The sequence below is a fragment of the Xiphophorus hellerii genome, chromosome 21 (genome assembly GCF_003331165.1).
Source record: "Xiphophorus hellerii strain 12219 chromosome 21, Xiphophorus_hellerii-4.1, whole genome shotgun sequence".
NCBI lineage: Eukaryota > Metazoa > Chordata > Actinopteri > Cyprinodontiformes > Poeciliidae > Xiphophorus > Xiphophorus hellerii.
This window is the reverse complement of record NC_045692.1, coordinates 15386940-15399564: the sequence shown is the minus strand read 5'-3', so window position 1 is coordinate 15399564 and position 12625 is coordinate 15386940. Positions and strand designations below refer to the sequence as shown.

The 12625-nt window shown below is 37.4% G+C and overlaps 1 protein-coding gene across 2 annotated transcripts in view; it reads right to left on the bottom strand.

Annotated features, from left to right (window-relative positions):
* Nucleotides 1-394: 394 nt before the first annotated feature.
* Nucleotides 395-12625, bottom strand: part of plod2 (procollagen-lysine, 2-oxoglutarate 5-dioxygenase 2) — a 33889-nt gene continuing 21658 nt past the window's right edge. The window contains exons 8-20 of one of the 2 annotated variants that reach the window (XM_032551699.1): nt 12474-12575; nt 9824-9949; nt 9608-9729; nt 8741-8845; nt 7741-7866; nt 6994-7135; nt 6083-6145; nt 4405-4518; nt 4096-4161; nt 3793-3897; nt 2404-2550; nt 1758-1883; nt 395-1296 (exon numbers count right to left, since the gene is read on the bottom strand). In XM_032551699.1, the coding sequence (XP_032407590.1) occupies nt 1141-1296; nt 1758-1883; nt 2404-2550; nt 3793-3897; nt 4096-4161; nt 4405-4518; nt 6083-6145; nt 6994-7135; nt 7741-7866; nt 8741-8845; nt 9608-9729; nt 9824-9949; nt 12474-12575 (1500 nt within the window). In that variant the 3' untranslated portion in view covers nt 395-1140. The remainder of the gene's footprint in view (nt 1297-1757; nt 1884-2403; nt 2551-3792; nt 3898-4095; nt 4162-4404; nt 4519-6082; nt 6146-6993; nt 7136-7740; nt 7867-8740; nt 8846-9607; nt 9730-9823; nt 9950-12473; nt 12576-12625) is intronic. The other variant, XM_032551700.1, reaches the window with a different exon arrangement.

Genomic DNA, 12625 nt, shown 5'->3' with positions numbered 1-12625 from the left:
GAACATTGTAGCAACTTCTGAGACCAGATTAAAAAATATATCTTAAATGTGTTTAAGGCATCGAGATAAAGGTGTCAAGTAAATTTAGTACAATTCTGTTCACTAATTTACAAGAAACACTTGTTCTCTTATGTCACTTCACATTTAATAAAAAAGTAAATTCAACTGAATTATATAGATTCCAAGTCAGGCAGATGCATGTCAAATCGATATTAGTTATTAATGAAATCAATATCATGAGATGCCCAAGTAGAATGGGCATCTCATGGCAACACCAGGCAGGTGATGTAATCCAAACATTGTTCTGCAGACGTCGGCAGGATTTACGGGAAGGGCTGACCTGGTTTGAGAAACCGGAACAGGCGCATAATCATCAAAATAATACAGTAGCAACCATTCTTAAACAGATTTTATTCAATCTTGACAATAACTTAAACATGTTGGCTTTCTGAGTTTCAAAATCCAGTCACTCACATCTCTCTGGAGAAAAGGCATTTTTATTTACAGAAAAGCAAATGTTTGACATTTCCAATAAAGAAAAAAAAGCAGAGCAGTAAAATGTGAAAATTCTAACAGGTGAACTGAAATCCGCTGACTTGCTTGTTAGTGAAAATACTGAGATAACTAAGATAGCCCTTTTCAAAGTTTCTTCAATAGAAGTCTTGAATAAGCTGCTTCAGTACAGAAAAACAAATTAACATGCTATCCAGCAAATAAAGAAGTCGAGTAGCACCAGTAGTAGAAAGCTTCAAACTTTTTATACCTGAAAAACAATTACTCTAGTTAAATGTGCACATGCTTCAGCTGCTTGTTTGTGAAGATACCAGTGTGTATGACGGCTACCATGATGGTAAAATCAGTATTATAAACATTATGGCAACCTACAGTACACATAAATGTTGTTTGATTTAGCTTTATTTCCAATCTACTCTATGCCATTTATTTCAGTCACTTTTCTTTACCATTTTCACTCTGTTTGACAGAGATTCTTTGAAAAAAAAATTTTTTTTCAAAGCGTTTGCTTTAAAAAAGAGAATTGCATCGTGAAATGACCAAAAACAAAAACTAACCAAAAAATAGTAATAATACTAAAGCAAAAATAAAGAAAAAATAATTTATAGTAGGGCATTCAAGGACAGTTCAAGGATCAACAAAGGACACAGCGATGTAGCGAGTGCCATTGGTTGTGGGTAGACCTTCGTGGAGATGAGTCAGGCGTCCTGGGTGCATGAAGCTCCAGCCTTTTCTTGGTGATTCTATGGAGCAGTTGTACCGATGGAAACGGCAGCCTCCACCCTAATTTGGGTGTAAACAGAGCAGATGAAAAACATAATTGTGTATTTAAGATACATTTTGGAGCCCAAAGTACATCATACAAGAACTTTCACCAAGTCTCTTTAATATATCCTTGCTAGACCACAGGTATTTTCATTTTAAACTCTTATTCCAAGCAAGTGTTGTCCCACCATATCCAACATATGAATGTCAATAGATGCTTTGCTCCAAAAAAAGAGTTTTACTTCTGTCTCGCAAAATAAATTCCATTCGTCTGACTGGAAAAATTTACAACACTTACAAAAACATCACCTAGAAAAACAGTAAACAGTTACAAACATGTAACCTTGAAGGGATTTGAACACCAGACCAGTAGCCAAAGAAAGAAAAATAGCCATCCTAATAGCAATATTAGAATAAACTGCTCCAGTCTAAAGGAACTAAAATGCCAGTCTGTGACTTATTTTCAAAATGCATCTTACCTGAAAATCTGTATTCTTGTTGTTGAGAGCGATGTTGATGGTGAAGGTGGAGGAGTCGTGATGGGGCTTCAGGAAGGCTTGTCTGTGGGGGGTGTATTTAACTACAAAGTTCATCAATGCATATCCCTGCCGTGATAGAACAGAATTACATTGTGTTACTTGCTAGTCAGAGGTTTATACTAAGAAATTAATGCATTTGGAAAATCTGAATGACACACAAATAGAGGCCTGTCAACAACATCAGGGTAAAAGTTTTTATAAAGTTACATGTGCAAAACAATTCCTGGACTGTGTCCTATGTTTAAAAGAAATGTGTTTCTGCCAGCAAAACAACACAGCCAGAAGGGTGGAGCTGTGTGTGGAAAGTGTTGCGGAGGGGTGCTCTGTGAAGCAGAAGGTCAGCTGGAGACTGTAGCTCCAGGGAGGAGCTTTATGGAAATAGTTTATGAGAGATTCAAGGTTTCCTCAAACGTGAATGAAGGAATCAAAGCAACACACCAGGTATGTTTTGATGAGGGTATTACATTAGAATCTGAAAGTCAATTTGACATAATATTCATGATATTATTACTACCCTCGGGGGGTTGATAAGACAAGTTTTAGCTTTTAGAAGAAAGAGGAGGGTTTTGAGTCATGTCAAACTAACTTTTGTGTAATAGCCGGAGAAAACTTTCAATGTGACGGGCGATATGAACTCCCGGAGAAAGTGCAGCCACTCCTTATCAAACCCAATTTGTTTCATGTGAATGTCATCTGTCGGAACTGTCTCGTAGCCTCCAGCGATCCTCTTGTCCTGAAAAAAGGGCGAGAAAAGAAAGTAGTGTGATTAACAATGGAACAAATGACCCACCAATCTCAAATTGTGTGACCACAGTGTTCACCGTGATGATGATGTTGGTGTGTCTGTGTGCCAATAAAACCACAGACAGGGCTGTTGTCTGTCAGCAGGAAGCTTAATGACCCATGCAGGAAAGTCACTTCCAGAACAGAGCTATTCAAAGTGTCTGTATAAATTCAGTCTGTCCCGGCAAACTCAGAGACCCACCGTATTACCAATAGCAACATAAAACAGGCCAAACCCCATAAAAATAAATGCTCATCATTATTTCTTTCTTTAGTGCAGCTTCTCATTTTAGACATGGAAACTATTGTCTGCTAGTTCTGTGTCTATGAGCTTTTCTGTTATAAAGTAAAATAGGAAGGCAGCATTGTAAGAACTCCCAAACCAGGGATGCAATAACACAATCTTGTAGCCCTGGGAAAAAAATTGGATTTGTATCCTTGCAGGGTATCTATTGAACTTTATTAGGTTTAATTGTAACTTATTTTCAGAAGATTTTATGTCACACCCAGTGATTGAAGTTATAACCTTTTTAGGCTGATTGACTCTTATTAAAGCCCATGCTGTCATTCAGCTAAGATTGTGATGTATTTTGAGAGCATGTAAATATCTTAGCCCCAAACTAGCTACTTCAAACTAGCTATTCATGCTTTTGGATTTTTCATTTATTTATGAAACTAAATACATTTAAAAACAAGGAACTAGCTGTATTCAGTTACTACTTCTCCGATATGACTTTTTATATTATATATACTCATTGCAAAAAGAAGATTGTAGGAATTGACACATTTTGTAAGTATCTTGGGTTTCTGTAGTGTATTACGCTTTTTTGAAAAAATTCCATCATTGTTCAATAGCTATTGGCAGTGAGGAATTTGTGGTGAGTGGTTTTGTACACTGGATGTAAGGCTGAAATAATTATAGAAACCAAATTATGCCACATCATTTATACAGTGAAACCCTAGAACAGGGTGTACTTTTCTCTCACCATGACTGTAGATGTAGCCATTAAATCAAAATTTCTACATAATAATAAAAAAACTAAATTTGCTTAGAAGCAGAATATGATTTTTAGACACACAAAATGCTTATAAAAAGCAAAAGATATCACAGAATACAGTGGCCACAGGCATGCGCTTGTATTGCAATATCTTTCACTTTTATGCTCAGGAAGTCTCCACCAACAGTACTGACCTCATGTTTGCCTCCAGACCATAAACCATAGTGCTCCATCTCCTCAACTATTTCATCACACGCCTTCTCTGAGAGCACCGGGAACCAGAACACATCTGGACAAGGCTGCAACACACATGAACACATGCATAGAGTGACTACAGAGAACAGACTTGACTCACATCTTCACCCGGGGTTGTAGCTGCTGTAATACAATACCCAGACATGCTAAAACCAGATGTTGGGATTTCCATGCGACATTATGTCACTGTCTTTTTCGCACTCTCAGTCTGTACATGTGAAGCCACACATGTAAACACAAACCTCCTCCAAGTGGTTCTCAGTGAAAATGTGTGTGTAGTTTGGGTGGATGTACTTCTCCTTCCAGTCCTGCATGTAGAGAGATTTTTAGATAAGCAGACATTTTTTTACACTGTTTGCCGACTTGCATACCTCACAGGACTAATCGCTCTCCCTACCAGTCAGGAACCTTTTTTGCACTACAGCTTTCTATTGTCTCATATTTCTAATTCTTCCATTACCGCTAATAAGTTTTACAGGTGGCTGCTGTTTATTTTGGGAAAAATAGATTTCACATGCATGTAAAAATAATGAAAGACTATAATGACTTACCACAGGGTTTTCAAATATCTGCCACAAGTCGTTGTTGTAACGAGATACGTTGTAATTAGCTGTGGAAATGAGCCTCCCAAACTCATGACGGTTGGTTATGTACATGAATACTCCCTGCAGCAAATAGGGAAATAAGTGCTCTTAAATTCTATACAAATGCTAAAGCTGAAAAATCTCTTGATGTCTCACAATTTACAACAGATGTGCATCTACATAACCATAAAACATGCAGATTTAAAGCTCGGTAAATCCCTTAGTGGTTTTCACTGGCATACAGAGAGAATAAAAATTGATTTAAGTGTGTCTAAAAACACACTGAAATCATGCTTAACTCTATGTTCAAGTAGACAGGTGGCATATAAATAATCTGAGATTATTTATTGGTCAGTCTTCTCTGAGTTGCTCTTGTAAGGACAAGACAGAGTCATTAAGGTGTTTGGTGGGAGGCAAGACCAGAAGGACATCTTGGGATGAAGCAGATCTAGAGAGGACGCTCTAATTTCAGTGTTGCATAGGGAGGGTGCTGTGTGGGACAATCAGACTAGGCTTTGTTAATGTCAGAAATCACAGATTATGGGTCTGTTTTGCAGTCTTGTGGTGTTGAGTTTCCAAATTGCAAATGTCTCGGTTTGTGTCTGTAAAGATGTGATTCAGGCCAAATGCATAAGAAGCGAGGTAAAAGGATGTGTTGTTTTGGAGCCTAGTCTGAGATCAGTCGGTGTGTTCAGTGGGGGAGGTGCTGCTAACGCGTGATTGGCTTGCAAGGGTAAATAAGGGTAAAGCATCAGAGTAGAGGACTTGCAAAATGACTCTTGAGCCCTTTAAAGTCTGTCTAAACCTAGTTACTTACAAATTTAAACTTTTCACAAACAAAAGGTTCACATTATTTTCCCAAAAACTGTAAGAAATCTTTTTTTTTGTTTCTTACACTGTGACAGACATTGCAAAAGCCTTCAAACCCTTGAACTTTTTCTTATTATTTTTTGTTTTTTTACATTTACTCATGTTTCATACCCAAACATAGAGAATATCCTATCTGTTTTTCTTTGTGCATAGTAGAGAAATTGAATGAAAATAATTTATTTGTATTGATGCCATCATACTGGAAGATGAACCTTTGCCTCTTACAGCTCTAGACAGATTTTCCTAATTGCACTGCATTTACCTCCTTCCATCCTCCCTGCAAGTCTCACCAGCTTCACTGTCTGTGTTACAAAAACAAAAAATCATCCTCACAGCATATTGCTGCTCACACCACAGAGACCTCTTTTTTCAGGTTGACAGGAATTAATTATGAACTGATTGCACTGGTTTTTATTTAGAGCTACTGAGAAGTGAATGCATATACATGCCACACTTTTCAGATAAAAACATGAAATAAAAATGATGTATTCTTCTCCTTACATGTCACTAATTTGTTCAACTTGTATGTGGGTTAACCATATAAAATTCCAATTAAATACACTGAAGTTTGCCATCGTAAAATGACAAAATGTGGAAAAAGTTCAAGGGGTCATCATATTGTAGAAAATTCTAGATCTTAATGTTAAATGTTATTGGAACCTGACATTTTAACTTAGCACTGCCTATTACAAGAATCACAATCAATTAGTTTCTGAGTGCAATACCATTGAAAATTAAAATATCAGACAGCAGAACAATCAAAGCAAATATTGACCTTTGGGGACCTGAGCATATGGAATGATTCCGGAGAAGGGGAGTCTTTTTCCCTGTGACTGGTCTACAATAAAGGAGAAGCATCATGTAAATAAGACTGCATAAATTTTACTCAAGAGTAAGAGACAAAGTGACAATTAAAATATGTCCATGTCACACATAGTAGAACTTAGTAGGAGTGAAAACGCGCCTGCATGATCAAAAGAGCAAGATTCCCTCTGAAGCTGATGTTTTTTTGGGATTAGTATGGGAGGAATGCATGCATAGCAGGGTAGTGGTTCATCAGCGGTGATGAGAGGTGACAAGTAGGTGGCACAGAGCGGAGCTAAGTGAACAGTTTAAAGGTGTTCAGAAGAAAAGGAAGACGCAAGATACCTGTCAGCTGCCAAGCATTACAACTGTCTGAGATCATGACAATAATGGTAGAAAAAACAACCAAAGGATGATGGGATGCAAGTAGAGCAGAGTATCTTAATGCTCTGTAGACAAACCATGAACACAGTTGGGTCATGCCTTGGTGACAATACATTTCAAAACATCTACATACTTCCCTGGTTTTGGTTTCCATTGAATCACTGACTTCTTTTAAAAGTTAAATGTGTTGCATTTTCTACTTGCACCATTTAACCTTTTTGGTATGTAAACAAAATCCCTTTTTAATATCTTAACACTTCTGTCACACTATTGCCTAGCTGCCTTGTATTTTTACTACTTCCAGCATAACGTTAAACACTCCAGCATTGCCATTCTATAAAACTAATACTGTAGCATATGCATATATCTTAAAAATATTTTCAGATGTGCCAAAATATGTGCCAAGTATAGAAACAGTGTGGCAGAAGCGTATTAATAGCAAAACATATTCATTGTAATATTAAAAATCCTATACACCATTTTTTCCCATCTTCTTACCATTTCTCTGGAGTTTCTACACAAAGCCATATCTGGGTCCAGTTTCTCCAGAACAAAATGATTCCTTTCTTTAAGTTCATTCCTCAAAACAGTTCCTTTGATGAGATATATGTGCGCCATGTAAGGAATGTTCCACACACCCCTTAAAGCAAAAAGAAACATAAAATCTTTCACTTTACTTCCATACTATCCTAAGGGAACAATGAGAGTTTGGTGAGTTTATTCACTCCATGCATGAGTTAGGATTTAGCAACTACTGACTTGTAGTAACTATGTGGTTAACAAAGTTGATATATGTTATGTGATATTCAAAAGTTGTTTTCTTTTTTTGTTTGTGACTGTTTGGGATTTGTTCTTACGCCTTTACAAAGAGAGTTACAGTGAGAACGATTCTGTAACAGTTGTCCTGCAGTACAGCAAAGCAATTTGCTGTCATGAAAAACACAGAACATATTATGTTGTCTTGAGTAGCAATGGAAGGTGAGTTAAATGTAACACAATCACAGCACTATATGTAATACCTAACAAATGTGCACTTTAAAGGTGAGCTTTCAAGTATTTGCACTGATTCCAATGAGCTACTGGACTTATGTTGCTATGTATCGCTAACAGTGGCTAAGAACGTTTTCAAAACACTGAGATGCATTTGATAAGAGTTACATCAACACTCAGAGATTAAAACTTGCATGCTGTGTTTGAAAACTTGAAAAAAAATAAACGTTGTTAAGTGGTATATGCTTGACTCACACTCGTTTCCTTTGTACAATGTCGACATAATCCTCAGATCGTGCATAGTAGCCGTCCAGACTCAAGGCTCCCCAGAAATTTGACCAGAGCTTGCCATGACGAGTGACAAGTGGTCCAATTACTTTTCTGTGGAGGCAAAGTGGGAAAGAAATGGGTGCTTCTGTAACAGTGGCTAAAACTAGACCAACATCTAATGTACAGACGCCCTGTAAAAACCTTGTGCTGGAGCTGAGCAATTAACTTTTACTTGAAATAACTGCCAATTCAGTAACAAATCCCATAAACATTTAATGCAAACCAGGTCCACTTATTATGCTTGATTGAATTAAAATGATTCCCATGCCTTGTCTCTGGTAGCTCTAAAAATGTTTCACTCTGTCACATTTTGGAGGGAAAGTGCTTCAACAAATCTTATTATTTAATAAAAATATTCTACATGTATTGTGGAATATTGTTTCGTTACAGCTTAATAATAATAAAAAAAAAAACATACCAAAATTGTTTTCATTTAAATTAGATAGGCGTATGCTCTATGACAGACTCGTGCAAAGCACATTTTCTGGTCTTTTCTTTTTTTTTCCCCCCCAACAGCCCAAGTGCCAGTAGAAAATTCCCAGGGTGCCTTTAAATATCCTAGAAAGTCTCTTGCCTTGCATGCTTCCAGTCAGTAACAAAAGCCACAGTGACATCCAGTTTATGGGAAGGTTTCTTCACAAGCATATGCTGCAAATGGGAAAAAAGGGTTTGCATGTATATTTTTTTTTTGTTTCTTTTTTTTTTTAGTATTTCCAAGCAGCATTTTAGGAATGGTGCACCCGACTCCATTTGTTTCTATGAGGAGGGGCAAAAGAACTGGAACCCAAAGCAACCTTTTTAAAACTTTAATTAACTTGGCTGTAATGTTCCTGTGGGTTTGCCACTTCAGGAATGAATCCCACACTTCAGCAAGCATAACAGATGAACTCTGTTATGACTCCTGTTTCAGCTGTCGTGTGAGTACCTGTTTTGTTCAATGAGGAGCTTCAGTGTTTGCCGGTTGGTGAGCATGACGTCGGAATCTATGCTGAAGTAGTAGCCACATGAAGCGTCCTTGCGACAAAGATCCCTGAAAAAATAAACATGGAACATTGTCAAAAATGTCTTGTTTAAATTCATAAGAGAATTTTAAGCACATAGCCTGAGTATCTTTAAACCTTATATAGATGATGAATTATATATGTACAAAAGAAACATTGGTTGTATATTTCATACTTAGTGTCATCTAACCAGATAAATGCAGAGAGCATGAATTGTTTATAGTGGGATTCTATTGATTTTGTCTTTCAGACTGGAGATGCAATACTGTTAAGGAACATACAGTTAACATCTGTAATTTAAACTTATTGAAGAAGTTTTAATTAGAGATGCACCAATAAATCAACTTGTGAACAAAATACAGGAGGACTAGAAACTCAAAAATATATTTTTCCAGCCATAAAAAGCACTGTATGTTAGCATTATGTGCTCACAATGCGGCAGTTGTTATTTAAACAGGAAATGCAATTTCTATGGATTCATTCAACTGTTCATTCAGGATACTATAGCAAAAAAGCTAAACCTACGAATGGTTGAGAATCATTTTTCCTTTTTCTCTACTTTTTCAGTTTGGATAATTTCATAACTGACTTTTTTGTGTACAAAAAATGATGTCTTTTTAATTACAGTTCTTGAAGAAAAGCTTGTGCTGGCAGGTGAGATTGGTGCATCAGTAGCTTAAATACAAAAGGTTTTTCAGAGCTAGTACATTATGAACTGGTTAACTCAATCTTGCTTTGTTTATCAAACACAAAATTCTGAAAGATATTTGATTTATAACAAGCGTACATACATTCCCATGTTCCTGGCTTCTCCTTGGCTCAAATTTTCCTCTGGTCCCACAACTTTGAAGCTCTTGAACACATCCCTATTCTCCTCCCAGAACCTCTGAATGTGCTTCTCGTGATAAACCTCCTGGGCAAGGAGCCAATATTAACAGATTATTGGGCGGGATTTGAACTGCAGTGATCTAGAAAAAAAACCCCAAAAAGCAGCTGCACGCACTCACGTTGTTATGAACAAAGAGTTTCAGTTTATCTTTTGGATAGTCTAGAGTGAGCAGTCGCTGGAAGAATTCAGGGAGGAATGGAGTTGGCTGTTCAATGAACACTCCGACCAGCACGTCTGGATACTCCTGTTTGGATAAAAGGAAAGATAAATCATTTCTGTTTTAAACAACTAATCACTGTGATACAACACTGTTTCAAATAAATCAAGAATATTTACAGTTTGCTTCAAACATATTGATATATAAACATTATGGCTCTGCAGATGTCTTCAACATTACTTAGTGCTATTCTTTGCATTGCATGCTTTTCTCCTACACTCAAGCCAAAGTGATGATTGAAGGCACATAAAAGATTCACAAAATGACACTGTGGACATGCTATACATAGATGGAAATAAAGGAGGACACAGAGATGAGGAAAGACTTTCCCATGATACTCGGCTTAGCCCACACAGGCCAGTCTGGACTTGTGATCGTCTTGACCAGTTCACAGCAAAAGGTCTGGGACAGGGATAAATGCCTTCTTAGCCGAACCGTCTAATTTGCACGTTCCGCAATGACTGTATTTCAGGCACAGGAAAGGAACCTCAAACATCAAGCCAACACAAGCTTAAATTGTTACACCAGGACTGTAGACAGGACGGACCAATAAAGAAGAAAAGGTTGCATTGACAAACTGGAGCATTTACAATGAGGTTTAACACGAAGCAGACACAGAAATTGGGCTTGTCTGGATGGCACGATACTAGTCTTTGGTGGGTTAAGACTTCCAATGTCCAAAGGTTCAAAGTTAAAAGTTCATAAAAGCCACACAGGACTGCCTGTGGACTGAGTTCACCCGAGTAGAAAGGCCTGGTCACAGTGGGAACAGTGTTCCCACATGACCCAATATCCTGGTCGTCTCTGTCCCAAACAAACAAAGAGACACAGCGGAATGATATGTCTTCTCAGGCTATTTTACTTCAGCAAATATTTCTGTATTCTTTGTGAAAGGTCAGCTGGATCCTTTTTATGTACCTCAGTTAGTGTTAATGTAGTTTTAAAAGTTTAAAACACCTTGCAAAATATTTATAGCCATTGGACATTCTCACATTTGTGACACGGTAACTGCAAACTCCAGTCTATTTTATTGGTATTTTATGTAAAGAAAACAAAACAAAACAAGGAAAGCAGTACATACTTGTAAAGAGGATAGGAAGTTATACATTTTTCCTTTTTTTTCCTCAAATCTGAAAGTTGCATTCAACCCTCTTCTGCCAATTAGTTTTTAGAGCTGCAAGAATTTTTTGGCATGTCTCCAGCAACATTGCACATCCAGAGAAAACTTTGTCAATTTTCCTTGCAAATTAGCTCAGTGTCAGTGACCACAAGCTACTGTGAGCATCTGTTTTCAAGTTTTACACAGTCTTTTCTGAATTTTGGTCAAGAGTTCTTAACTCATGACTATGTTTAGGTCCACACAATTTCATTGTAGGTCTGTTTGCATGTTAAGAGTCACAGTTCTACTGGAAAGTAAACATTCACCCAAGTGTCAAGTCTTGTCATTAAAGGAAGATGACCATGTCTTGGTGGGTTTGTGGTGGCAGGAAATTTATAGTCAACATGTGCAGAATTAGCTGAGAAAAGACACATTTTTCTCATTTTACGCCTTTAGTTTCATTGTTTAAATCTAAACCAGGGTTCGAGATTTCCACAACTTTCTCCTGGATCATTTCCTGTATTGTTCTACATATTTTTCTACTGTATTCTAATAAACCCATGAGACCTTTACAGAAAAGCTGCATTTACACCGAGACTAGAATTCACAATTGTAGTCTCCAAGGTAATTGGTAGAAGTGAAATTTTGCAGGGGTATCAGACTAAAGTGTCCTGAATACAAATGCAAGACATGTATAAATTCACTTAAAATTAAATGCAATTTTGCAATGGACCATCACAGAAACTCCCTAAAGCAACATTGACGTTTGTGGTTGAAATGAGAATGGTGAATGATCTTTTTGAAATGCAAAGTTCTGATGTCATTAAACTGTGAAAAAAAACTTTCAAAAACAAAAAAAACGGTGATAGATTCCAAGTTCAATGCCCAGAGTGACAAATACGGTAACATTCTTCACAGATTGAAGCACACTGCCTGAGACATTTCCAAAAGCCTGCCAGTCTTGCCCAACTCCAGCCTAGACTGACAAATTTTCAGCATGACCGCTATAACTCACTATTGTGGAAAAAAGCCGGATTGCGGAGCCCACTAAAAGGCAGGCTGGTCAACAGTGACTCCCCTTTAAATGAGCACTTCTCAAAACCTCAGAAACCATATCCTGCACCACAGCCATGCAATGCTTCCCTTTTCTCCTGAGTAGATCACATCATGTTTGTGCGCCTTAAAAATGTCCAAAAAGTATAAGGCTATTATTGCAGGAAAGAAGGCCGAACTGACAGCCTCACTTATCTGTTGAAAGAAGACAAACCAAGCTCTGCTCCGTCTGTCTAGACGGTTACCCGTAGCTAGACGGCTCGTACTGGAAATACAAGAAACTGTTTCATCTTTTCCTTACTTCACAAAAAATTAGGTCAAAACAATTTCCATGGCAGCAGTTTTAGAAAGAACAAGCAGTACAAACAGATGGAAAAGTACTAAATGTGAATCACTTACATGTAACTGAGAAAAATCCAGAAGATCATCATCACAGTGGCTGCACCCATGTTCATAATTCCATGCGTTGGGGACATAGTTCCCTAGGTAGCTCAAGTACATCTGTGGAAAGAACAAAGTCAGTGTATAATTTTTACTTATTTTCTATTCTA